Below are 25,163 nucleotides of genomic sequence, written 5' to 3'. Positions count from 1 at the left end.
CTCCCTCGGGACCATCATCCTCCCAAGCCGTACAACTGTTCCTCAAGCTTCAAAGGCGGTACGGAGTGGCCTGCTGTCTCTCCTTGTCCGCCGTTTCCGTTCCACAACTGACGACTTTCCGTAGGAGGGTACATGCTTTCATAGCTAGCCGCTAGAATCATTGAACGCCTCAGCCAGAGTGATGGGAGAATAGCAACGATACCTTACCTAGATACTCAGTTATCCTACCTACCTTACTTACGTACGGTGCGATTACCCGAATAGGTACCTTGTTGTGTTTCGGGACCCACACCGGACGTTGCAGCGATGATTCCCGGAGCTCCACACCACCGGCTCAACCGCCGCAATTCCGGGCTCCGGTCCCGAATTCCCGGAATGGTTCCTCCCAACACACAAATGGGCCAGAGCCGATTGGCACAGATTCTGGCGAGGACACTACTCTCGGCCATCTGATAGGAAGGCTTCTGGGGAATTCGACCTTGGAGTATTTGGTGAGGGCCCAACTGCAGGACGAGGGAGATGCGTCGAGGACAGACGTGGGCAAGTCTCTTGACGAAATTGGAAGGAAACATTACCTACAACATTTGACAAGAACTCCAGAGTCCGCAGTTTGAGAGTCTACTGAAGTTCTCCGCACTCCTTGGACAGTCGCAGGCACATATTTCTAAGGCTAGCAAATCTTATTCTGGAATTGACGCTACCTCCTCGTCGGCGGTTAGACGGGCTATGTCTTGGCTGCGCTGGATGGTCTGATTCTGGCATCCATTCATCTTTGAGTCCGCCCTCAACATGCTAAATCAGTCATCGACTCACAATGGCGGCAGCGTCCATCTGTAGACGAAAACGCTCCAACTCTGTAAGAACCTCCCTCAGCTTGGGCCGCCCGAAATGGTTGCCATCCCAGCTTCCGCGCTTCTTTTGCTCTCCGCGCATCTTGATGTACTCCAACATGGCAGAGACCTCAGCTTGCCACCACATCTGAGCAAACTCGCGCACTTCCTCGGGGCTGCTGCTCTCCTGGTCGCGCAGTACCAGCTTGCTCTTCCGTCTAACAATCAGACTCGACAGCGCTTCACGCCTGCCTCTCGTACAGCAATCAATGAGGTTTCTCAGCCCGGGCGGCGTCAACTGGTAGGCGGGGAACTCGATGTCCGGTTCGTACCGGTATGACTGCCAGACTGCCGCCGTCTGCGGCGCGCTTTGGCCTTCGAAAATGCACCACAGCACTCGCCCGAGCATGTACACCATGGAAGCTTCCTGCTCTGCCTTGTCGAGACTGAGCCAGGGGATGTTGTAGTTCGCATACGCCTGCGGCCTAGAAGAAGAATAACTCTCGCAAGCCTGCAGGGCATGCCACCCAGGTAGAAGCTGCTCTAACATTGGGGCAAACCCGTCAAGGATCCGCTCGGAAGCGATATGACTCGGCCCGCGACCGGCGTCGTCGTCGGATTCGTCACTAGCTAAGATGCGCACATACTCGATGGCGTTGACCTCGGGCGAGGCAAACTCGCACCACACGCCGCGCTGCTCGAAATCGACCATGATAATGTCGCCCGTAGCGGAGAGTAGGATGTTGTCGAGCCGCAGGTCCGGATAGAACATGCCGCCCTGCTCCCAGACGTGGCAGACGGCGGATGTGAGCTGTGCCGCCCATTTCAGCTGGCGTTCTAGCGTGAGGCGGCCGTGGACCTGGAGTAGCGGCAGTTCGTCGCGGAGGCTTCCCGGTTTGTGGTAAGAGATGAGGAAGCCAATAACTGCCGTTTTGCCGCCAAATCGACACTGTTTGGTGACGAGATACTCGGGTCTTGAAATGATATTGGGGTGCGGCTCCATCTGTAGAAGATTACGTAGCTCCACGAAGAGATACTTGGTATCGCTCGTCATAGCTTTAAGAACCCACAGCTTGCCGCCCTCATCATCTGCTCTGCCACCCCTCATGCGCACAAGGCACGCGCTGTCGGCGAGCTGCTGCACAACGCTCAGAGTTGAGATATCGATGGCCTCGGGTAGCGGTTGAGTAAGGCCAAGAGCGTGGTTCAAGCTTGCCAGCGGGAGAAGCTGCCTCTCCACGTAATAAGTCGGCACGATGGAAAGCTTGATCGCGTGGATGTTGGCCTCGAGGTTCTCGAAGATGATGCGGGAGCCGAAAGGGAGTGTTTTGCACATATCCGAATACATGTCGCGACCCTTTTTGGTGATCCATGCCTGCAGTGTGCGTACAATGTACCTTGCGATTCCGAGTCGCTCCAGCCTTACGGCGTCCTTGGTGTGGAAGGCGACAGTCAGATCCAACAGCTCGCGGAGCCTGGGGGAGGCAACTTGAACTTCCTCTGGGATGAAAACGTCGAAACGCATCGGGGGGACATCGTTAAGGAACAGGGGCGTGGCATAGAACTGCGTGCCCAGACCGGTACAGCCGTCAATTCTCCAAAGCGGATCGAGGGGAGGGTCGAGGCTGTCGATCCGGTTCTTTGGGTTGAGTTGGGACTTGTCCCACGGGGAGCTCTCGGGTTCTACCACAGCCCGGGTTCCGGACAACGGTGAACTCTCCGCGAAGGAATCCGGAGGGATGGTGGCAGCGGTGGGGTGGATGGCATCACGTATTGCCGCCGAGTCGAGGTCCATGACGACACCGGGTAGGCGACCCCGTATCAAGCAGCACTTCTGGGAGTCTCGATCACAAAGCCGCAGGAACAAAACCGCAGGCGCACGCTGTTGAAGAAAGAGCGACGAGTAGGATAGGAATCAACTGGACACGGCTCTGATCACACGTAGGGAATCGGCCTGGCACAACTTGAACGCTGGGAGTGCTGAGGTCATCCAGCATACCCGGGGGTGCGTGGCGGTTTCCTAGTAACAACGTCTGGGCGCTCACACTCACCGGCTGCAACTTGCCGCGAAGACACCGTGACCCATCCGTGTTGGTGACCGACGAGGCGGTCGCGCCTTCCTCCTAGCCAACGCGTACCCTCGAACTTTCCTCCACAGGTCGTGGCGGCGGAAATGTGGGCTTCCCGTGCCCGCCATTCGAAGCTCCCGCCCGGGCGTGTGCAGACTGCGGCCTCGGGAAAGCAGGGCGAGTCGGCTGTTTCTTGGAAGGACTGCCGAAGGACTTGCAGTCGCAAGCCATACCTGAAGAATTTGTTTTTCTTTTTTTCGCTGCAAGAAACCATTTCCGGCTTGACGCACATTTAACTCTTTTGATTGGCTGCTGTCTGCGCTTCTCGCCGTACGCGATCGGTGATGGATGGGGACATGGTCGTGCCGGAGGTTGGCGCTGGAGGAAGCCGCAACGGCTTCAGGGGAAGATCCAATGCCGGGAAGAAAGCCGCCGTTCCGGTACATCGTGCCCGACTGTCCTTGATTGCGGTGTTTCCATGGCATGATCGGCCGGTCCGATCAGGCTACGTCTCAGTGCCGACATGCAGCCTGGGGCTGTGGCGGTGGCCGCTCCACCTTCGCTTGGATGCCCGACTGAAGTAATAACAAGCATTGCAGTGGATGGGTTCGGTTGGGCTGCCAAGTCAGACTGCGAGCTGCAATTGCTGCTGCATGTTCAGCAAGCAGCGAGCCACCATCAGACCAGGTTGGAGTTGAAGTTTAGGCTGCTCGATAGTATGGTAGAAGCAGAAGATGCGTCCGCGCAGGCAGGCGAGAGATCCGAGTCGCCATCGCAAATGCAGGGCACTGTGAGAGAACTTGAAGTGACGTGGGCGTCAAGTGATGGACAAGGTCCGTCGGGTGGAATGTTTGCCTAGGTTGCTTCCTTCCCAAGACTCTGCAGGGCGGGCATAAATGACGGCCCATACGTAGTCGGCACACGACAGGGCGTGCACTCTTCGTGATTAGAAGTTTGTTTGGCTTCCAGTTGTCTCGCTTCGACTCGATCCAGCTGTTGTTGGGGAGAGGTAACAGATAAAGGGACCGTTGCAGAAGCGTGCGGCTTTGAAGGTTTGAACTACGGCATCCATTGCCGGGCCAGGGCAACCTGCTACCTTACCTTCCCCGCTGAATGGCCTATTTCTATCACCCCGTTCATATGTCAGCAAGCATGGAGACCCGGACACGTTGGGACGGGTCGGAGATTCCTGGACTAACTCCTGGCATGAGGGTTTCAGCCTGACAATGGGTGTGATGTCACCGAAAGAAGGATTGCACCAACAGTTCCATAACGGGGTCTGTACACATAGCTCGGTTATCTCAGAACTTCACAGGCTATGGCGGCAATCTCGGTCATGCGTAAGACATGGTTACAGTCAACGACCGGCGCATCCCAAGAACGGCGCGGCCTTGCCGTCCCGCGTGGGCCGAAGACTTGTTCATTGAAGGATCCTTTCTTTTTGGTTAGCGGACCTCAAGATGGCGGCTTGCGCCATCAAGTCTAAGCAGCCCTGAGTACATTGATGGTAGGCCGCCGTCTGTAACCGTAAGGGGTTCACTGCATGGTATTCCAGCACAAGGCTTGTTATTCAATGATCCAGAGCCTAAAGAAGGTCAGCCTGAAACTCCCCATGTTGTTAGAAAAAGAAAGCCACCCGATATACTTCGCAGGGTCAATCTGAGTTCCCTCACGACGCAAACCGAGGCCGCTAAGTACATTGCATAGAACTGCGTACCTCGGTTGAGCACTTGAGCTAGGGTGGCGAGCTCAAGTACCGAGCAGTAGCTGAGAAACTATGACTGCCCAGTACGTCTCACCGCAGGCTTAGGTAAATCACACAACTGTAACCCAAGAGCCGGAAGCGGGCAGCTGCAGGTGTTGGATTGAAGGCGCAGATGCCACCCGGGAGTATCCTTGGTGTCCTGTCAAAGGTTCATACCGCAGATTGCGTCAGTATGTCGATGACTCAGCGTCAGTCACGGTATCAAAAGCACCTCTCGGGCGCTCACTGAGGTAAGTTCCACCTTCTTTAGCCGAGGAAATACCAGGCTGGGAGAAAGAAGTGAATGTCGCAAGAAGTCCGATACTGCAAGGACGGGTTGGAGGACCAGTGCGGTTGAGGTGGTGGTCATTGACAACTCGCGCCAGACTAGCTTCTTGCCGAGTGGTTACATCTGCAAGGCTATATTGACCGGTGAGCAGGGGTCTCGGACCCCTCTCCGCCAGGATGGGGTCGACAAACAGAGTCGAGAAAAGGGCCAATGAATTTCGATTCTGGAATCTGGGCCTGCCCCGACGCCCAAGGCCTTTGGATCACGGCCCTTGTATTGTCGATTTGACTCCTACGGATACACGGCTCTGGAACAGGAACGGACAGCTCGAAACAATACTAGTACTAGGGATCTAGGCTCAGACTGACCTTATGAGGACCTGTGCTTCTCCCATTCAGAGCACAAGACCCAGGAGCCTCGTTTCCGATGCGGCCCGTCGGTCCCCTTTGCGGAGGAAAACTCCAATGCCCGAACTATCTTTACGTGGTCAAGCTTGGGGACTCGCCGGAGACGACCAGCAGTTGCACCTAACATATGTTTGCGGGGTCTTAGCCACAGAATACCGGACTTGCAACGCTGCGCGGGCTCAGGAGGCGGGTAAGGTTGGACCGTTGGATGTGCGATTCCTCGTAGTCGGCTCGCCCCGGCGTCCTGTATCACTCCCCCGTTCCGTGGGTTGTCTGGCCTTTCGGCGTGGGTTGTATTGCGCCGTCTAGCCTTGGCCAATAGGCTCTCGGTTCGGAGAGGGTCAAGTAAGATGGACGCAACGACGGGATCTGATATGCAAGTCAGACCTGTGCATCATCGACGCCAATTATGACCCGGTCAGCAGGCAGTTCAAAGATCAGGAGGTCAGTCATTGACGTTGAACGGCTGGCTGAATTCTTCGCGTGAAAGCGGTGTGGCTGCCACGCGAAGTCCGCTCGACTTGCACGCGGCGAAGTTGATGCTAACTCGGTACCTACACGTAAATTCCCGAAGACGAACAGCTCTGGCTTCGCACAGTTGCCGTGTCTCTCGTCCGATTGATGTCGTGTCGTCCAAACCCGGTTCCAAGTCAAGAGTCGAAGCCCGAGGCATTGACCCATAGTTAATCCGAAGCCATGTACACAAGGCACGGCCGTCGGCCGGAGGTCTCACATAAAAGCGGGGCACTCGAACCCGCAAGTCCACTAAGCCCAGACCAGGAAAAGTACGACGCTAGAACCCTCTGGCTCTGGTTCCGTAACTGGCGATTGGCCAGCGAGGTGCAACCCGCAGTTTGTTCGCTTGGCATGACCATTACGCGCCCATTCAGAACGCCTGGACGCAACTGGACGGGTCTGAACGGTGGGTATAGCTTTCTGCAGTTATATGTATGCCGGTATGACATGCGTGTCCTGAGTCGGCAGCTCGGTCGTTGGACTCGGGCTGGGCGAACTCGAGCTGTCAATTCTGATGAGGCAGGCCCGGATGATGATGGATGCGAATGATGGCTTCTTGTGCGACACGAAGGACCTGTGAGACAGGGATTAATTTTGGGACAAGCAGCTTATCCTCAAGGGTGCTCGCACGTTCCCTCGTCTGTGGCCCGATGCAGTGATGACTGCCAGCTCCTTCGCGTCCAAGGATCTCTCAATCTGGTCCCGTCGCATTTCATTTTACCGTAATTGCCCTCCCCTGCTCTGCTTGCCAGGTGCTCCTTCCACCTCTGCCACTCATCAGCCAGGAAAAGGCAAGGGTGAAGGCGCAAGAAGTGGTCAGGCCGCGCCTTCCCCACGACCGGTGAATCTCTCCTCTTCTCTTCCTCTTGTCACGACTCTCACCGATTCTTTCCTTTACCAGCAAACGGGACAATAGCATTCTTCACCGGCTGTTCAAGGACTCCACCAAGTAACCAGCAGGCCCATATCGGTCTGTGCCGTGAGACACCACGCGTAGCACCTGCCGCCATTGGGCAGCACGGGCAGCACAGGCAGCGGAGGCAGCACAGGACAGCACAGGGCAGCACCCCGCCGCCGACGGATTCGCGACGAGAAACACGGCCGCATCCACCCTGGGGGAGCAGCGTGTAGCACAGGCACGCCGCTGGCCATCAGTCAAGCATACTGGCAACAGCGCCAGAGGGCTGCCCGAGTCCTGTCAGTCAGCCGAATTCAGGCCGTGCATCCTAGGATTCGTTGTCCGCAGTCCCCCGTGAGCTCTCACCTCAACCGGCTCCCGGCCACGTCGGCGGGTCGTGCCGGCACGAACGCCGCAAGCAACGACGCCGGGGGACCGGATCCCGAACGAACCGAAGAGCGGACGGAGGCCCAAACACTGAACGAAACCTGGGGGCGGTGGCAGGTGTTCAAGTCGCCACTTGTGCGACTCCGTCACCCGGCTGTCGGGTTTTCCTGACCTGTCACTTCGCTCCCCCCTGCTCCTCCCTTATCAATCCTCTTCCCAGTCTTGTCATCCCCCACCCGTGGCGTCTCTCCTTGCTGCGTCGGGTACCGTATTCGGTCGCACCCGCAGCACTCTCCCACGCTTCCGCAGGGCTGTCTCGTCCTTTATGGTGATGGCGCGCTTCTGAGTTCTCTGCTCTAGCCTTCACACCCCCCGCCTCTCCCTTCCTCGTACGGTTTTATCCCTGGAACACGTTACGCCTTCGTCGCTCTTTGCGCTCTCCGGTTGTGGTACCCACCTTCCCTGTCGCCCCCTTGCATACCGGGCAGCTCCCGGATCAAACGCACACCGGGCCTTCTCTTCCGGACCCGCCCAACACAGTACATATCCTGCGCTCGTCTTCAACATGGTAAGAATGGAGTCTCTCATAGTTACAGGGCTGGCGGCAGGTTGCACGGCGGAACTCACCGTCCATTCCCCCGTGACTGCTTTTCCCCCCAAAAGCCACCCATGTTTTCCGATTGTCGCTCCGAGCATTCATGCACCCCCCATCCTCGTGTCACTTAAACACTCCTCCTTCAGCTCTCCGGTTCCTCTCCCCTGCCCTGCCTAATCATGAACTGCCTCACCGGTCCGCGCCCCATTCCTCAGCTCATGTTCTCATTCGCCACATATGCGGTGGATTGACAACGCTGTTCTAGGAAACCAACGTCAGAAAGAGGCGGGCTTACTGCCCCGAGGAGGCGCCTGCAGAGCCGGTGTTCCATGGCTTGACTTACTCGTCGCCAACTGGCCATGCCACTCTTAACTTCCCGGCCGATCACCAGTATATACTGCAGCAGCCGCCTCTGTCGCATGTGCTTCCGTCCAGCTACATAGACCCGAACTTCCCGGACACTCACCTGTTTATCCTGGAGCAAGCCGCCATTCTCCTCAACCAGCCCTTGGATTCTCTCCTCAATTTGAACAACCAGCAACACCCATATGTCAGTGATCAAGATCACTTCCACAAGAAGCCGCGCCTGGACCCAACCGCTCAAATGCCGACACCATACTCTGACGGTCTCTATAGGCGGGATGGCCAGGAGAAGCCTCCTCTTGGTGGCCAGCCCGGTGCTGGGGTGATTCCTAGCCACAAGCCTCCTGGGCTCTTCGGCGGGTGGACTGGATCGCGACTGGCCGACTGTTTCGCGAGCTTTTCCATGTGCGCTACGTCTGACTCTCAACCATGTATGTGTTCCCGTGCCGTCATGTCTGCCCGCAGGTCCCAGAAAGATACGCTAACGGCCGCCTCAGCGTACCAGCCGCTTGTTACACCTCCTCCGTATGACTATCATGACCGTAAGGCGCTGGCCCTGGATACTACCATGGTATCCGTGCAAACTCCGTCTCAAGGCTCCCTTCTTCCTACCCCCGTCTCTCCGCAGCCTACGGGGCTTTTCCCCTGTGATGATCCCGCGTTGATGTCGCAGTATATGTCGAACCATCCACCGCTGCAGCCTTCTCAGGTCCTGGGCCTTCAGCCTGCTGCTAGTAGGGAGGAGATGGTCTACCCGAGCCTCTCAGCCCAGGGGTACCTGACTGAGGTATCCCTGCAGGCAGACGCCGCATCGGGCACATGCTCTGCTGGAAGCCAATGTTCGCCTCTGGATGGCCACGGCATTCTTATGAACCTACCATCACACTTCCATTCGGCACAGGTTTGTGATGTGAGACCAGGAGCGGGGAACACGGCTGTCCAGGAAGACTTCCTTCCTACGCAGAGAACGACCCCTGTCAAACGTGGCCCCTTTAAGGATCAAGATTCTCGGGAGAAAACTGCGCTTACCAGGAAAATGGGCAGCTGCATTCGTTGTCGAATGCAACGAATCAGGGTGGGTGCTCACCACCTAGAGCAACACTTGACGGAAAGCCGTATTCTAACGTCCTTCATGTAGTGCAACCTTGACCCGGACAACGAAAGAGGTCCCTGTCTATCGTGCAAGAAGATTGCCAGTACCACTAGGGTATACCGGCTAAACTGCCTGCGCCTGAAGATCACAGACGTGAGGCTTTTCAAGCCCGGTCAGGTCAAAGGACAAGAATGGACCAATCGGTGGAAAGACAGCGTGATGGACGACATCGGGAATTGGGAGTCGGCTCAGGTGAGAACGATATATGTCACGGAGGGTTACACCGGACAATCGGTTCGACTGCAGGTTCGACAGTTCAGGCCGCTGCCCGGTGATAGCCTCGAGAGGAAATGGGTGTCGAAGGATGGTGCGAAACGAGCGGTCAAGATCCCGGCATTTGCCATTGTCAATCTGGACGAAGCCAAAGCTGCTTTTGACCAGTACATCAAACACGGCTTGCTCAACTGCTGCGACTACCTTCTCGGTCCGCGGGACAAGCTGCTCTGGAGGACGTATACTCTCGCCATCAAACTCGCGCATGACACCTCGACACCTCTATCGGAGAGGAGTCTACTCGTCTCCACTCTTGATCTCTGGATGTCGGTTCGCTTGACGACGAAGTCGTTCGAAATTGTGGGCGACGATACGCTGGACATGCCACGGGACATCATCAAAGACGAGGACAATCCGCTCCACGGAAAGATTCCGATCCCGCCAGTGATGGGAGCGCAGATCGATTCGGTGATCATCCACCAGATCCAACCTCGACTTCGCCGAAAGGCACTTGAGGAGTTGCAGAAGATGACCCAGGAGAAGAAGCAAAAGACGTGGCTCACAACGTACCTGGTCACCTTCATCCTGTTGCACAACATTGCCCTGATCACCAAGCACGATGCAGACTACGCTAAGAAGCACGGTTTGAAGGTAAGTTGTGGCACGTGGAATCCCGAGTAGGGAGAAGTACGGTGGCTGACACTGGCCAATACAGAGACGGTTCGCAAGAGAGGCCCATGTCAAGGAGTATAATATTGGTAGGTGGACAACTGCCGTGTGCCTGCCTGCAACTCGCGGCTAACGTACCTCCAGGCGCGAACACGCTGCTCGCCTACTTCCACTACTGCAACAAAGCAATATACCCATTCTCCACCGAGTGCAAGGATCAGGACCTTCAAACGTTGGCGGAGCTCAACGATGAAGCCATCTCGTTTGTCAGGTACACCAGACGTGTCGTTGCTCAGAATAGTAAGTTGATGCCGATGCATTCGTATTGCCGACGCTCGCATGCGAAGTCAGACGCTTGTGCAATGCTAACTTAGTGTGTTCCTCGTGTGCTCAGAAAGGGAATGGCAGGATTTGTGGCTTCTAGACGCCTACGAAAACGAGTTCTACTACGTCAGCCAACTATTCGAGCCCAACTGGCAACCTCGGACCATGGCCTAGGCATTCTCTGGTGCGGGGTTTTACGGCTCGCGCAGGCGGCAGGTTTCGGTCTCAACCGCAGTGTTTGATGCAGGTTCACGAAATAGACATACCCGAGGAGGAGTCAATTTTGGGCAGATCATTCGCTGGGAATCGGGTTGATTGGTTCGTTGGAGACTCTACGACGACAGAGGGATGGGCCCAGTGCAGCTGGACGCTCTTTACGAATGAAGCGATTGACTTGGTTACGGATGGTATTCTGGCTACGTACTTTTTGTATGGGACACGAAGCTCGCCCGACGATGGCTACAGGAGAGCAAAGGACTCGGAGAATGTGGCATTTGGAGGCTTTCAATTTGCGCCCCAACCCGTTTTCGATTCTTCAGAACAGGTGGGCGTTGGCAATCGTGTGAGATTTCCCCAATCAAAGCTGTCTGGTGATAATTGACACCACGCTCTTCCGTCTGCAGTTCTGGCTTCCTCAACGCATGCATATGCAGCTGCCACAGCGAGCCAATCGCGGAATGGCGTCTTCATTCGAGCGGATTCCCACCTGCAGATCGTCGCCGCGCCAGCTTTCCCACCTGCCGCAACAAAGTTGACCTTCCGATCCCAAGTCCAAGGGTCCCATTTTGAGGGAACACAGATCAGATCTCTTCCGTGCCGACTGCTGGTTGTGATCCTTCCCTGGCTGCAATGCAGCTTATCGCATCCGACCCGATCCGATTTATTCATTTCGATGGCTGGCCAGGACGGGACCTCGCAGCGGGGAGGAAACCAAGAGCTATGAATCACAGGAAGCCAGAAGAACGGGCTGCGGCGGCATACAGCCGACAGAGCTGGCTGTGAGCGGTTCAACAACTAAGTACGGACCTGTACATGCCCGCCACCCAGTCATTTCCTCTTTTCCGTCTCCCGACCGGTTCCTTCACCGGCCAAGCCACGCACATGTCAAGTGCCGGACCGGTTCCAAGATCGATTGACGATTGGATTTGCCATCTTTCTCACCCCCGGAATCAGGCAGTGGCGCAGCCAAAGAACGAAAAGCAATAAAGTTTGCGATGCTGTTATGCCCGAGATGGCGAGCAGCCACAACCTCAACCGCAATGCACCAGACGGGCGCAGTGCATGTATGCGGAAGTCTCAGCTCTGTGCCTTTGGGCCAAATCTGAGCTCAGATTGTACGTGTACACTACTGGGGATGTGCATACAGACGTCCTGCAGGTTGGGCATCCGGGTAAGAAGACTCCCGTCCCGTCCGTGGCGCGATGTGATTTTGCAAGAGACCAGTCACATTCGCACCCCTCGTTTTCGTTCCTCTTGCCCTCGCAGTCCTGGATCTGACCAGGTTTTTGAAACCTCTCCATTTGCTTTTTTTAACTCCTTCCTCTCGGCACGGCATGTCTCAGCAGGAATGGTTCAGCTCCAAATCGACTTGGAGCATGACTCTTCCAAAAGCTCATTATGATGCCCCAGTTTTTGCCCTCGATGCTTCGCTCCACCACCCTTTCTGAGTTCGTTCCTTCATTCGACGTCGGAGATGCAGCCAGCGTTGCACCGCAGACAGAGCGACCCGCCAGCTTGAGCCCCAGCCGCTTACGTCGTGTTGTCGTTCGTTCCTGCCACTCGCGGCACGTTTAGCTGTTTGCTGTATTTTCACACAGCGCCTCAAGGGTCGTGGTTCCTCTTGACCTCCGCAATCCATGAGTTTATTTAAAACTACTGCCCACAACTTCCCCTCGGGCCTTTCAACAGGTGCCATCAACGGGATGCCGCTCGCTGTGCCGCTTCCACATATTATTTGTCCCGGCTCTTGCCACCGTCTCCTACACCTGGCTCTAATACACGCCGGCTGTGTCCCTGCAGTCCCTGATGCACGAACTGGTACGATCTCGGTTAGCTCCGTTCGATGAACGGGAGGGTCTAGATCTCCGCCATGCCTCCGCGGGAAGCTGCTTTACCTCATGTAGGTCGCTACTTCCGGTTGAGCTTCTCCACGTCGGCCCCGCCATGTTGCTCGTGCCTGCTTGCTTGTTTCTGTTTGTCTGCAGCACTGGCACTGCAGTTCAGCTGACAACTCACCCCGGGTCTCCTGCGTCTCCTGCCGCGCCGCCGGGAGTTCCTTCCGCGACAGAGAAGCAACTGGACCTTACGCGACGGCATGCAGCTGCCGCTTTGTCTGGTCACCTCAGCTTCCATACCGTGACGTCGTATGAGTCCACCAGTCTGGCGAGAGCTATGGGTGCGTCTTTCCGCAAAGCTCACGGAAACTGCTGATTTCATGTCTCCTCCCGCCCTCTCGTCGCTGCCTCTTTCCTCACCCGAACTCAACTTTCTGCTAACCGGCCAAGCCCGGCGTCCTATGTCGATCTCGCCGGCTACCTGCTCATCGCCGGAGAAAGAGCGGATGTTACTAGCACAGTCGTCGCTCCAGACGTTGAAGCCAAGGCCCGTCTTCGTGGATGCTCGCTGCCGATAGTCTTGTTGTGCCACGCCTCGCGTCATCCTCACTCGCTCTCCCGTTCACCGGCCTCGGTCCTCTGCGTTCAACGGTCACATTCCTTCGTTTGTTCATCTCGGGCAGCTACGGTCCGCCGGGTGTACACCGTTCCACCACGACCACGACAAGTACGGAAGGGACACATTGGCGAACAGTTGTCGTCCTCAACATACCGACTCGAGTTCTCCTGCCTTCCTCGAACCTTCAGGCTCCTCGCCAGACAGATACTTATATATGACTGCCTCGACCTGGTTTCCCTCGTGGCAGTCAGTCTAAGGCATCGACTTCCGCGTTCTCTCCACCAACACTCGTTCCATTCCTCTTTCTCCCGTTTCCCGTGGCCTACGGTTCGCTTGGCCCTGTGTGGGTTTCAGCTTCACTAGGTCTTTCGGCACACCAAACTCTGCTCTTCAAGCTCGACTACTCTCGGTCCACACCTAAGAATCTCTTTCAGAGTAAGTTTGACCATAACTGACCTCGAGGGCCAACGCACCTCGCCTGAACGATATCCGCTTTTGATGCAAGGTACTGAGCCGCAACACAGGAATCCTCCATTACGATGTCGGCTGCAACTACTGCCCCCATCATTGGCACTGCCAGCTTGGCCTCACCCGCCAAAGCTAGTACCGAGGTTGCGGCCCTCCCTCCCGGGTTCCCTGCCCGCCTGGCGGACGAACTGGCATGGACGGGACGGGACTTCGCCAAGTCGTCCGACCACATTCTGACCTTGGACGACGTCCACCACGCGGAGATCAAGGCCGCTCTGGAAAGCTTCAAATGCGAGTGTGCCCATACCAGTAACGCCTACCTATTTTGATTTTGCTAACCGCCTCGACAGCTCTTGACCAGGACGGTGACCTCGTGGAGCCAGCCAGGTTCCCGCTCCCAACTCTGGGCCCGAAGCTCAAAGAGCTCAGCCGGGATGTGCACGACGGCAGAGGTTTTTGTGTCATTCGAGGCATTGATCCTGCTACGTACTCTGTTGAGGACTTGACGCTCGTTTACCTCGGCGTCCAATCGTACATCGCTGAACAGCGTGGCCGCCAAGACAAGCGCGGAAACATGCTCGGTGAGTGACCGGGGAGCTAAAGTGGTTTCTTTGGCGAGTGATTCGACTGACGATCGCCGGTGCAGTGCACATTGTCGCCGACAACAGCACAAAGATGGCGGCAGAACATCACCGCCACTCTACCAAGGCAATCGTGAGTCCTGAGTCCTTGCCTACTGTTCGCGAGTGTAGAAGGACGAGAGCTGATCATCTCTAGTCGTTCCACAACGAGGAATCCGGCGATGTTGTCAGCTGGTTGACACGCAGTACCGCTGCCGCGGGTGGCAAATGCATCATTGCTTCGGCTTACACCATCTACAACGTTCTGGCCGCCACCCGTCCTGATGTGATTCGCACTCTGGCTCGGTCTGATTGGCCATTTGCCATGTAGGTTCACACCCTCCCTAGCTGGCACTCGGAGCCGTGCTCTGACTGGATATTCTCCCTGCAGGCCCAGATTCCAATGCCGTCCGGTCATTTTCTACCAGGGGTCGAGGCTCATCATGAACTTTGGCCGCGCCGCTCTCATGGGCAGTGAGGCCCACCCCCGCCCTGAGCACCTGCCCTCCCTCACGGCCCGTCAGGTGGAGGCCTTGGACGCAATCGAAACCATTGCCCAGGCAACCCAACTGGAGATTCAGACGCAGGCTGGGGACATGCATTTTATCAACAACCTGGCTATCCTCCACCGCCGGGAGGGATTTGTCAACGGCGAGGCTCCGAGCACGAAGCGTCACCTGGTGCGTATGCGCCTTCGCAGCGGAGATCTGGGGTGGTCAATTCCCCGCGAGCTCGAGACCGAGTGGGAGAAGGCCTTCAACGACAACGCTCCCAAGCAGTGGCACGTGGAGCCGATGCCTCCCTACTTCTTCCCGATGCGCCGCTATCCTAATTGAACGGACCCGGTGACTTCAATCTTCCCCATCGTCATCAACGTACTTTGTCACTCCGTCACGTGCTTTCTCTGTATGTGATACGTTCGTTTCCCAACCAACAACGTTAGTCGAGGGATAGGGTCCGCGGCGCTCAATTTACCATTTCTTACCTTGATTCTATCTATCTTTTCTTTTACTATTCGCCTTTAGTCTCTTGCTATAAGTTCTTGGGACGGCGATCGACTGGTCACGGCGGGAACAAAAGACGGATTGACACCATAGGTGACGGAGAGGATAATGATTCAAAAGTCTGCGTTTTACAGTTCGATGATGCCTCCGTGACTCGATTTGCTTGACACGATTTGACACGAACAATCTGGCGATGTTTGCGAACTGTGGTATCTGGCCCAGCAGTGTATGCATGCCGAGCTGCCGTCAACCAACGCAGCGCCATCACTCTGCGGAGAGATGCAGCTCTGCAGCGCTCTACCCCGGGGGGGCAGCTCCCGGATGCTATCGGTCTTAGCGATGCAGGGAATACTCATCTCCTTCCAGGTTCTCCTACTATGTTTTGACCTCAGATTCGAGCCCCGCATTAGACTCTTCGCTTAGGACGACAACCGGCGTTCCTTTCCATCTTAGTCGGGTCCAGTGACGTCCATTGCAGGAGACAGGCGCCCCCATCACGCCGATCACCTCTTCCAGCTCCGTATGACGCGGAAGATCTAAGCCAGGTTTGTTTGTGCTGCGATTCAGCTCGCTGCATACAGCGCTCTACGTTCAGAATCTGCGTGATAGCGACTAATCTACTGCATTAGCACGATTAGTCAACCCCAGGACAGTCAGGATCTTGGTTTAAGTCGATCGAACAGGTACCATGTATGCAATCGTATCGGGCCAACTAGGTACAAGTAGTATCCTGCGGCCCTAATCCAGATGCGGATGGCTCTACATGCACGAGCCTGCGTACAATAGTGCGGATCAGATCGCCGAGTGGGGTCAAGAGGTGTGTGGGAAACAAGAACTTCCTGCTTCGGTAGGTCATCAATAAGCTATGTAGGAAGACGAGATCCGCAGACGCCTTCCCCTCTGACGACTAGTTAATAAGTGCTTATGGACAATGAGTGAGACGCCAGGGTGCTTTCAACTCCGCATAGCAGCCGCAATAGACCATATTATTGCTTTGTGCGGTGCTGCATCTCTCACGAGGTATCTTTCCGGGACCAAGGCCGGAGTGGCTCCGAGGTTGCATCGCCGATCCGATCGGGGTGGGGACAGGAGGGGCCGGAGAGGGGCTGGCGGAGTTGTCTCCGTACCGTGAGGTGCCAGTGTCATGATGATGTGGGGCGCACTTTAACCCAGGCATCCGCAGGACCTCCAGGTTTATTATTTGGCTACCTGCACCTTAAAGTCCCCGTCGTTCAGACATTCTACGTTTGCCTCAGCTTCTTTTGGCTTTTTGCCGCTTTCTAAGTAGGTGCGAATCCTCCCGTCGGGCGGGTGGCTTGTTCGGCTAGAACTGCAACTTATAACTGAGGTGGTTTGTTTCTGTCCTTTCCGGTCAGGATTCCCCTACCCTCTATTTGTACCCTGTTCTAGGCCAACGTTGGTTCTTCACCGCAATACTGTGGTGCGGTGTACACGTGTAGAGACCTTCCAATCCTTTCCCATCCTTGCATCGCGCTTTTCTGTTAGCTGCAACTCCGGCCCGGCAGATCCTTCGATACCTACGTCGATTAGTGTCCCAAGGTCGTGGGACGGGCGATGCTACCTCAGACCATTCCAGCTTCGGCATCTCTCTCCTCTTTCTTGCCCCTCACTCTAGACTACCGGAAGGAAATTATTTGGCCTTGGTTATTTTGGGTTTGGTTCACGAACTTGATTACAGAATCATGGACACACTGGACTCACAACCTAACTGACCAAGCAGACAGCTAACGGATCGAGGATCGTTTCCTTGTGCGTCAGAGTCTACATACATGTACTGAACTAGGATACCTGATACGTAACAAGGTAGGTAGATGAATTACCTTACGTACATGTGATCGGCCGCCCCCGCCCCCCAACCCCCCAAAAATAATGCAGGCGCCTTACAAAGCTGCCGATCTACACTTACAAATTCGCAGTAGCATCATGCCCGGCAACTACAGGTTGTCACACCGCTTATACATCCCGTAGAGGGTGTTTGCAAGGCAACACAATTGCGCGATGAATCACGTAGTATTGGCTATAGCTAATTGTGTGGTGGGAAGAGGAAGAAAGATGCGGCATGGTGATGACCAATGTGGAGAAAGGATGTCATGGTATGCGAAGGAGTTGGATACAGATTACCCTCACGTTCTGAAATAAGCAAGGCAGAACGGGGCATGCTCTATATCGGAGCGATGTATGTACCGTCGCTTTTGAATTGTCGTGGGATATACTGCTTTTGGCTTCTGATAGCCCAGTTCTAGATCTCGAGAAGTCAAGCGGGGACATGGCTGCGGGCTCTGCTAGCTTATTTACTCTTTTCGTCATCACTTTACGAGGATCCTCCCCCGGCGTCGAAGTCTGTGAACGGCATCCGTTCTGTCTTGGCCGCTTCCATCAGCCAGAAGCGGAGGGTGTGCAGCGGGGAAGTGGGCGAGGAAGTTGGCATTGGAAAAACTATTTGTGACTACTAGTAAGGTGCAGATGCTGTCCTGCAGGTGCGCACGCCCCTGAGTAGTCCGAGTAGCGTGCGTTTCAAATTTCAAAAGGAGCTCGTAAATGACAGTCGCAGTGCCCTTGAGCCTCGGAGTACCTACCTACTTAGTACCTTGCTTGCCTGGCTTGCTATGACGTGATCTCGCATGGAATAGTAAAAGTCTTGACCAGCCCGGCACCGTTTACCCCTGGATATAGCAGCTTCCTGTCGACAATTGTGGCGTGTTGCTCTTACACCGTACTGCAGGCACGTATCCGCCGTGCTGTAAGGCAAGAAGAACTGCGAGAGAGCCTGGAAGTATGTGCTGTTAATGTTGCCGGCTGAGCATTTGTAGCGTACCTAGGTGGTCTTTCTAAGATGCCTATGTATGTATGTGTATCCGTGGCTGTAGAGTCCTCGCTGCTTGACTTTTCTTTTCCACATTACTGGTCTCACACACGCATTGCTACATGCTGCATTCCACGCAGTTCCGGGATTGGGAAAGTCTTGTATGTGTCAAGGAGTATACCCAAGGCAACTTCACCTCATCGTAATCCTTATAACGTTCCAGATGGTGGTGGATCAGAGTAAGAGAATTGAACGGCACTGCTTAACGTATCATCAACTCGATGCCCCGAGAAGCATTAGATACGTCGGTAGATGCAGAGGGAGTGTGCAGTTGTAGAGGGACATCCAAATCTGGCACTGTGCAACCTCCTTCCAGTCATGTGCACACCTGCCTGAAGTCTCGATCAGTTTCCCAGGTCGATATATAAAGGTAGGCATCTGCTTGAGCAATCTTCTCCTCGCTTGGGGCTAACGTAAGTCGTGTGCATGATCATCGTATGCCCCAGCAACAAGTGGTGACCATTGACTAAGTAAACAATATTATGAACTCCCGCGAGTATATCCGCCGATACTTCTTGGTTGTTGGTTGTGCGCCCACTTTATTCATGGCTGTCCTAGCATCGCTTGCTGTACGTATCCGTTGATGTTCCTGTTCTGTGAAGGCCGGCGAGGTCCAGTCTTGAGCATGAGATGCAGGTCGTAAGATAGTTAACCTAGTTTTTTGAGCTTTCCATCTTGCCCGTCTGGTGGACTTGGCCTGCTTCACTTTGAGACAGAGATGTACACCATGTATGTTTCTGGTCGTCGGTGCTCATACCTGTCTCGGGAGTTGACCCATGAAGCCGAGACACAGCTTTCAGCAACCAGAGAAAGCTTGAGTTGGGTTTCCAGTTGCAGCTTGTGTGATTCAGTTGCATCGTGCAGTACGGTAGTTGAAACGTAGAAGGGCTGTTATGGATAGTGGGACAAGTTGAACGTTGCGCAGTACTCGGTTCCACCATGTCAAGGTGCTTACACGTGTGTATATGCTGAGTGAGTCTTAAAAGATCCGTGGAGTCACGAGATGGTTGTTGCCATCCACATCTGGTTATACCGTTGCCAATGCCCCTTTGCTGCTGTGCCCTGCTTTCTGAGACCCATACGCTCCCTATTTTGGTTTCTTTATACAAATTGAAGTGTGACGCCCCTGAATCTATTGTCACACCCTGAAACTCACCGTGTCCTGTAAACAAGTATGCATGTTGACCTCTTGCAGATGAGCGTGCGAGGAGGACTCGCACAACATACAACAAAAGTGCCGTGCAATAATTGTCCAAGCGCCTCCTGCCAGGCTCCCCAAATGGGGCAGAAGCTCCCTGGCCGGAAGCCGTTTGTACTGCTTGCAGGTATGCCATTCTCTCACCAACATCTCATAGGAAGCAGAGGATTGCCAGAGAATGGTAGTGCTTTGCTACCACTGAATCACCGTCCAATATGCGATTGTAACTAGGGAGAGCCGAGGTAAAGGTGAGGAGGTCCTTAACAAGCAGCTCGATTCTTGAGTGAGCATGGTGTCGAGACCTTACGACGACGAGAGAATTAGACTTCTATCTTCCGTCACTTGCTGCCACCACTTTATCCTTCAATCTTCCCTGCCCTTTTCCGTAGCCTTCCTGCTCCTTTCTTTGTCGGCTCTTATTCTTGATCAAATTTCACCTTTCTGCTCCTCTTCCTGCTGCCGTATCGTCCTTCAAGATCTAGACAGGCTATGTACCTATCCTCAATGTGTGGCACTATGTTCAGATGGTGAAGTGAGAGTTTACAATGACATCCGAGCCAACTCTTTCTCAACCAGGATACAATCCAATTGCCGCCTAGTGATGTATACAGTCCATCCTGGTCATGTGGCTACTCTCAGAACTTATCCATCCCTCGATGCCTCAAAGGACCAGCATCACTTGGCAGCTTGACACAGGCTGAAACTCCAGACGGATGGCGGAAGCGTACTATAAGACTGGCTACGTGATTCCACGTTTCACTCTCCCACCGTCTGATTCCAACGTCCTCACCGACGGCTCCAGGCACCCGACACAGGCTGTCTGCAGGGTGCTCTCCAACTCCATTGCCGTAGGCCAAAATATTTTCGTATATGCTCATTCTTTACCGATTGACGACACCAATATGACAGCTGGTCCCTTAACTGCGAGACAGGCATCGAGGAGAGCCCACATGATCGGCGCGTGACCAATGCTTAGCTATATGCTTAGCGTCAAGACCGACGAAGATCACTTCCCAAGTCTTTTTCGATCCATCGCGCCGGCCCATACATGGTTTGGTTATGTAGTATGTTTAGGACCCTCTCGCACAGTGCTGCAGATCTGCGCACCACCAAAGGACCTCGGTATCATGCTGATATGTACGTACGTGTGATATCTTACGAGCTAGTCTGTGCTGCTATGTCTCCTTAGCCCGAGTCCAGGCTATATATTCGAAGACGGAATAGAGCTGGACCAAGACACATCTCCAGGGGTTGTATTGTATTGTATGTGCAATTAATTGTACATACTCGAGCACTTCAAACACCCAAGGCATAGGGGTTTTAGCGTGCAGTATCGTCTCGGAGAACCGTTTCGGAGAATCGTTTCTTCCAGGGCAGCGTGAAACACTTAGCCGGCCTATTTTCGCACTGGCATTATCACCGTAGCATTCGCACTTTGCCTACAGTATGTTGAAAACCGTGAATTGCAACATGCCATTTTAGCCTCGACCGGTACCAAGAACAGTTATACGGCCGTCCTATAACATTCTTTGTTGGGCAGAAGGCAAGCGAGGCGCGAACCCGGGCCCATGGTTCACCACAGCAGACCATTGCGAGGGAATTCCGTCCTCTCTCCCGGAAACCGGATGTCCTATCCGGAAACCAGAATGCCACCCTACACTGTACCCTAATAAGGCGAGGCCATTCTTCTCCAACCTCGCGAAGCTGGGATGGGCAACTGCCAAGTCCCGAAACGGTGATAGTGTCGGTGCCTGCATCCGATGCTACCAACAGTTTTTAAGATGAGGGCCCGATTCCTACTCGGGAATCGGTCCCAAACACAGCCAAGTCTCCTCCTGCTGCTTGGAACAACGGAAGTGCCAATGCCTCGAGAATTTTGAGAGATGTAGGTGCGGCCCCGAGAACCGCAACCTGGGGAAGTGCCCGGGACAGAGAGGGACCGATGCAAGCAGGCTTCGGTCGACAACGCAGATCGGCCGAACTAAGAACCGACGAACTTCCTGAAGTAGAAGATGCTTCTCACCGATCGCAGCAGGTGCCGCCTCCGTGGTGCCGGCTTTACATAACAGCTTTTACATCTATGTAAGAGCTTGATTATGGGGCACCTACGTAAAAGTGTAGAAAGAGGCCCGCGTCAACAATGCCATCAAATCTCGCAAACTCCACAGACAATCTGTCAAAAAGGTGCAAGCCGAAGACCGGAAAGACAGAGCGGAACGGGTACCCCAGAGGAAACCATTGTTTCGTTGATCAACTGCGAGTCCGTCCGTGACAAGGTGAACAGGCTCTCATCATCACGAAAGCGAAAGAGAGCTAACGTTATGTACGGGGGTAGCTGGCCCCTCGCTTCTTCCATGTCGATGTCTCACATAAGCGGGTCTCGCGCTACCCCTGGCTAGCAGCAGCACGCTAGTTAGCCCAGGGACACCGACGATGGATGTCCCACGAGGCGGACCAGGGGCAGCCCCGAGTTCCCGAGGAAACAAGAGCAAAGAGAGAGAAGGAAAAAGCAAAGAGAGAAGATCCGACTTGGCTTTGTTGATGAGAAATCCCCCGCCGCCGCGCCGAAGCGCGTGAAATGAAGTTGTAATGACCTCGCGTCGCCAAGCCAATGTCCAAAACCAAAAAAATTCAGCAGATCGGGAAGGGCTAACGGCTTTCGGTTCGATCCTCCGAGTTATAGGGCGCTGCTGTACACATTATGTATTGTATGTATTGTACCAACGAGTCCGGGTGATCATATGTAAACGACTTGATTCTTCGAGACCACTCTGCGTAATGCGGGGCTGTTTCGACCGTCGATGGGACCGCTGTCCGTTGTGATGTTGCCGCCGCTGCTCAGTCCATTGTCTTGATTTTGTTGGGTTCCCAAGGTCGGTAGTTAGTCCCAACAGTTCGCGCGATGCTACACGTACATACGAATACATAAGGCGATCTGCAGAGACGGAACAGGTATATCAGCAACGCGTCCGCGGGACGGTCGGGTAACACACAGCATAGGCAAATCTCACAGTCTGTGCTTTAAGACCTCGCGTGACAATCCGGCCAACGTACTCCGTAGCCGTTCTTTGGAACCGGGAATCGACTCGTTCGGGCGGCACAAGAACTGATGGTGTACACACCTTCATAATCAGCTCCCAGGGTCGTTTCCGTGGGAGTGACAGCTCTCATCAACGCTCCCGACGACGGGCCGAACCAGTGGGCCTGGATACCTGTAAACCGTTGCAATGTCCCCCTTGGCCCCTGCAGGCTAATATGCGCTTGTATGATTAAAACAGTATGTCAGATTGTCAGCGCAGGGCTATTGTTGTAGTTTGATGTGAAGTTCCTGCAAGTGCCGCAACTCGCATTGCAATATCACTTCGGTTCCAGAGGCGCATTTCTCGAGGTTGACGGGGTCTTGAAAAGAGCCCGAGACACTGTGTTCTTAATATTTTTCCTCTGTCGTGCGACAGTCGGGAAGGCTGTAATGAACGACAGTTCCATCGTTTGGGAATTCGCTTAGAACCAGTTCATTGGCGGGTTCGGGTGCAAGATGAAGGTAATCTTGAGTTTAGCCTAGGGCGCTCGCCTGGAGATGCCGACTTCCTTCGTGCGGAGACTCGGGAGCGATGGCGTCCGCCACGTTTTCTAGAAGCCCGTGGGTGGTAGGGCTGCCCGGAACACCGACAGCCCGCTCCATACGCCTGGGTCGTGCGCCCGGCCATCTCCCGGGTCAGTGGCGTCTGTGGTGGAGGGAAGGCCGCAAATGTTGTGTTGTCGCAGAGGCGGCGCGATAATCCACTACCGCGGGCTTTGTAAAGCCTGAGCAGGCGGCATTGCTGGCCCCCAATAGCCATGGTGACGTGATAATTATGTCGTGCAGGCATCGCCTCGTCCTTGCGGCGCGGTGCCTGGCCGTCGGGCCTCCTGGGGCGCATTGCTCGTTGGTTGAGGGCTCCGATCTGCCTCTCATTTCAATGCACCATATCATGTCGTTCGCTCTCCGGGACCTCTTCAGTGGCTCAATATCTAAGACCCGAGCTGATGGTTATGTCTCAGACAGGAGACTCCTCCCATCCCGTCCGGCCGTCTCCGTGTTCAATTTTTCTTGAAGCCAGACCGATTTATTGGCAAGTGCGGCGCCGATGTGGTACCAAGCCTGAAGGCGTGCTGGCTGTACGAAAGGGCTGATAGTTTGGTGAACTTGGGAATGGGAACCGAAGACGGTAGGTATTGTACCGTACCATACGGCCGCTTCAGAGCCAAGAGAGTCCGGTCTGGCCGTGTGCAGGGCGTCACACTACATAGAAGCCATGATCTCTACCACAGTAGGGAGGCTAAGATTGATCGCCTGCAGGGTTTCGGCTCGATAGCAGTTTGCCCAGAGATTCTGTATCTTGGTCAGGTGTTGGCAAGTAACAATCGGGCACGCACTGATGAGGCAGCTAACTAGAGGCCTGAGTCTCGAATTCGGCGACACAATGGGCATCCAATCGAGCGGACTGGCACTGGCGAACAGTGTGTAGCCTGGCCCAAGACCTGCCGCTGCCGAATATCGACGATGCGAAAGCGACCCGAATCACACTTTCAATGTAGCGCCATCATGCCATCCAGCCCCTATGAAGCAAGATCTGCATCGGTGTGATTTGCCGGGATGCTGGACACCAAATCTCCCAATCACGCCATTGGCAGGACTCCTTGCTTTCGCCGTTGGCAACTGTCGGCCGCGTGACTGGACCTTGTCACCTGAGCGTGGTAAATATCGCCGTATGACTGGCTGAGCTTTCGTTAGTTGTTTGAACCAGTTGAAACCTCAGAAGCGTTTCTCTTTCCTGCTAGAGGCTCGGCAGGTGTGCGAGCTGAGAGATCATTGCAGGTGCCAGGGAGGTCGACAAGAGGCAGTGTGCCGATTGGCGAATTACAGTTAGCTTCGTCGATGGCAGACAGTGCGTAGGATGGAAAAGCGACACAGTAGGCTATGGACTTGGGACATTCCCAGCGTGATGACAGGACGAAAACCGACACTTATTAGCATGAGAAACGCATTCAATCTTCCGACATGAGCTGGAGTCCACCAGAGATGTCTTTTTGGACCATGATTGCATGGCTTACAGGTCTGGCTCCGGAAATCGTCCCTGGGCGCTATTGTGTGTATGTAATAAGCTAGGCTATCCCGCCTTCGGCAGAGGTTCAAGTTTATCGGTCTGAACTCATGCGACTTTGGAAAAGCCGCCATCCTTGGACGGCGCTTTCCGATACAGTTAAGATCCACTCATCCGTGGAGACATACTATTGTCCCAACTGCGCTACTTCTAGTGATTTACATTGTTGATTCCGGAGAGAGTCTGAGACGGTCTTCCGGACCCTCCAGTCGCGGCCAGAGGGACACCGTCCCGTATCGTCGACATCCTAGGTGACTCTCATATTCGACGCCCCAGCGGAAGATATCGCACACTCTCCAGTTCCTGGTCGTACACAGCTGGCGCTCCTGCAACGGACGGAAGTCTCTGCTGCCCTGTGTTATGATGGTTTGTCTGCAAGAGGATGCACTAAGTAGATGTATTGTACGTACATGCGTAGATAGAAGTTGATGCAACTGTCGATACCGTCATACCCTCTGGATGAATTACGGTTTGTATCCGTATACAACACAGTACATAGCAAAGTACACTAGAGGTCCGAGCACAAGAGCCGGACTCCACCGGGTCGCGCATTGCGTTGGTTTTCCTGTCCATGGGCCAACTCGAACTGCATCATGGTCCCGGCAACTCTCGATACACGGCCACACAGAATCGTTCAGGACTCTACTGCGTAGGCCCGTTTTCCGTCACGGCGCCGAATAATTCGTGTGGCGGCTCTGTATGCCTTGGCAATCGA

General features: G+C 54.7%; 5 protein-coding genes across 5 annotated transcripts; 3 read left to right on the top strand and 2 right to left on the bottom strand.

Moving 5' to 3' along the window:
- Window positions 1-640: 640 nt before the first annotated feature.
- On the bottom strand, window positions 641-2,751 carry B0T15DRAFT_6506 (uncharacterized protein). The gene has a single exon (XM_062871151.1). It carries the CDS (start codon window positions 2,623-2,625, stop codon window positions 802-804), a length of 1,824 nt encoding a protein of 607 aa, XP_062725337.1. The 5' UTR covers window positions 2,626-2,751; the 3' UTR covers window positions 641-801.
- A 1,683-nt stretch (window positions 2,752-4,434) lies between these two features.
- Window positions 4,435-5,187, bottom strand: B0T15DRAFT_6516 (uncharacterized protein). The gene is made up of 4 exons (XM_062871152.1): window positions 5,124-5,187; window positions 4,876-5,063; window positions 4,617-4,803; window positions 4,435-4,484 (listed from the first exon to the last, which is right to left on the bottom strand). Exons 2-3 carry the CDS (start codon window positions 5,011-5,013, stop codon window positions 4,675-4,677), a joined length of 267 nt encoding a protein of 88 aa, XP_062725336.1. The 5' UTR covers window positions 5,014-5,063; window positions 5,124-5,187; the 3' UTR covers window positions 4,435-4,484; window positions 4,617-4,674.
- Window positions 5,188-8,006: 2,819 nt separating this feature from the next.
- On the top strand, window positions 8,007-10,631 carry B0T15DRAFT_387850 (uncharacterized protein; the record flags this gene model as incomplete). The annotated part of the gene is made up of 6 exons (XM_062864410.1): window positions 8,007-8,529; window positions 8,596-9,173; window positions 9,237-10,115; window positions 10,180-10,222; window positions 10,278-10,433; window positions 10,528-10,631. Coding segments are annotated over 6 exons (2,283 nt in total), but the record flags the coding sequence as incomplete, so codon positions are not given.
- Window positions 10,632-11,368: 737 nt separating this feature from the next.
- Window positions 11,369-13,335, top strand: B0T15DRAFT_6246 (uncharacterized protein). Its single transcript, XM_062871136.1, has 4 exons — window positions 11,369-11,475; window positions 11,631-11,847; window positions 12,477-12,852; window positions 12,962-13,335. The coding sequence occupies exons 2-4, from the start codon at window positions 11,680-11,682 to the stop codon at window positions 13,087-13,089; spliced, it is 672 nt and encodes a 223-aa protein (XP_062725334.1). The 5' UTR covers window positions 11,369-11,475; window positions 11,631-11,679; the 3' UTR covers window positions 13,090-13,335.
- On the top strand, window positions 13,336-15,132 carry B0T15DRAFT_6238 (uncharacterized protein). The gene is made up of 6 exons (XM_062871135.1): window positions 13,336-13,565; window positions 13,655-13,889; window positions 13,949-14,179; window positions 14,245-14,312; window positions 14,376-14,545; window positions 14,610-15,132. Exons 2-6 carry the CDS (start codon window positions 13,670-13,672, stop codon window positions 15,052-15,054), a joined length of 1,134 nt encoding a protein of 377 aa, XP_062725333.1. The 5' UTR covers window positions 13,336-13,565; window positions 13,655-13,669; the 3' UTR covers window positions 15,055-15,132.
- The last annotated feature ends 10,031 nt before the right edge of the window (window positions 15,133-25,163 follow it).

Source organism: Chaetomium strumarium (assembly GCF_033439665.1).
Source record: "Chaetomium strumarium strain CBS 333.67 chromosome Unknown B0T15scaffold_1, whole genome shotgun sequence".
Lineage (NCBI taxonomy): Eukaryota > Fungi > Ascomycota > Sordariomycetes > Sordariales > Chaetomiaceae > Chaetomium > Chaetomium strumarium.
The sequence above is the reverse complement of the archived record's forward strand: the minus strand, read 5'-3'. Positions and strand labels throughout refer to the sequence as shown.

What these genes read in the sequence shown, in the direction of transcription:
- B0T15DRAFT_6246 (XM_062871136.1), top strand. Translation starts at nt 11,680, where the DNA reads ATGCCCGAGATGGCGAGCAGCCACAACCTCAACCGCAATGCACCAGAC. An exon ending in CCTGCAGGTTGGGCATCCGG is followed by an intron (nt 11,848 to 12,476) that starts GTAAGAAGACTC and finishes GTGTCCCTGCAG; the next exon opens with TCCCTGATGCACGAACTGGT. An exon ending in CAGTCTGGCGAGAGCTATGG is followed by an intron (nt 12,853 to 12,961) that starts GTGCGTCTTTCC and finishes TAACCGGCCAAG; the next exon opens with CCCGGCGTCCTATGTCGATC.
- B0T15DRAFT_6506 (XM_062871151.1), bottom strand. Translation starts at nt 2,625, where the DNA reads ATGGACCTCGACTCGGCGGCAATACGTGATGCCATCCACCCCACCGCT.
- B0T15DRAFT_6516 (XM_062871152.1), bottom strand. Translation starts at nt 5,013, where the DNA reads ATGACCACCACCTCAACCGCACTGGTCCTCCAACCCGTCCTTGCAGTA. An exon ending in CCTCAGTGAGCGCCCGAGAG is followed by an intron (nt 4,804 to 4,875) that starts GTGCTTTTGATA and finishes AACCTTTGACAG; the next exon opens with GACACCAAGGATACTCCCGG.
- B0T15DRAFT_6238 (XM_062871135.1), top strand. Translation starts at nt 13,670, where the DNA reads ATGTCGGCTGCAACTACTGCCCCCATCATTGGCACTGCCAGCTTGGCC. An exon ending in CGCTCTGGAAAGCTTCAAAT is followed by an intron (nt 13,890 to 13,948) that starts GCGAGTGTGCCC and finishes CCGCCTCGACAG; the next exon opens with CTCTTGACCAGGACGGTGAC. An exon ending in CAAGCGCGGAAACATGCTCG is followed by an intron (nt 14,180 to 14,244) that starts GTGAGTGACCGG and finishes TCGCCGGTGCAG; the next exon opens with TGCACATTGTCGCCGACAAC.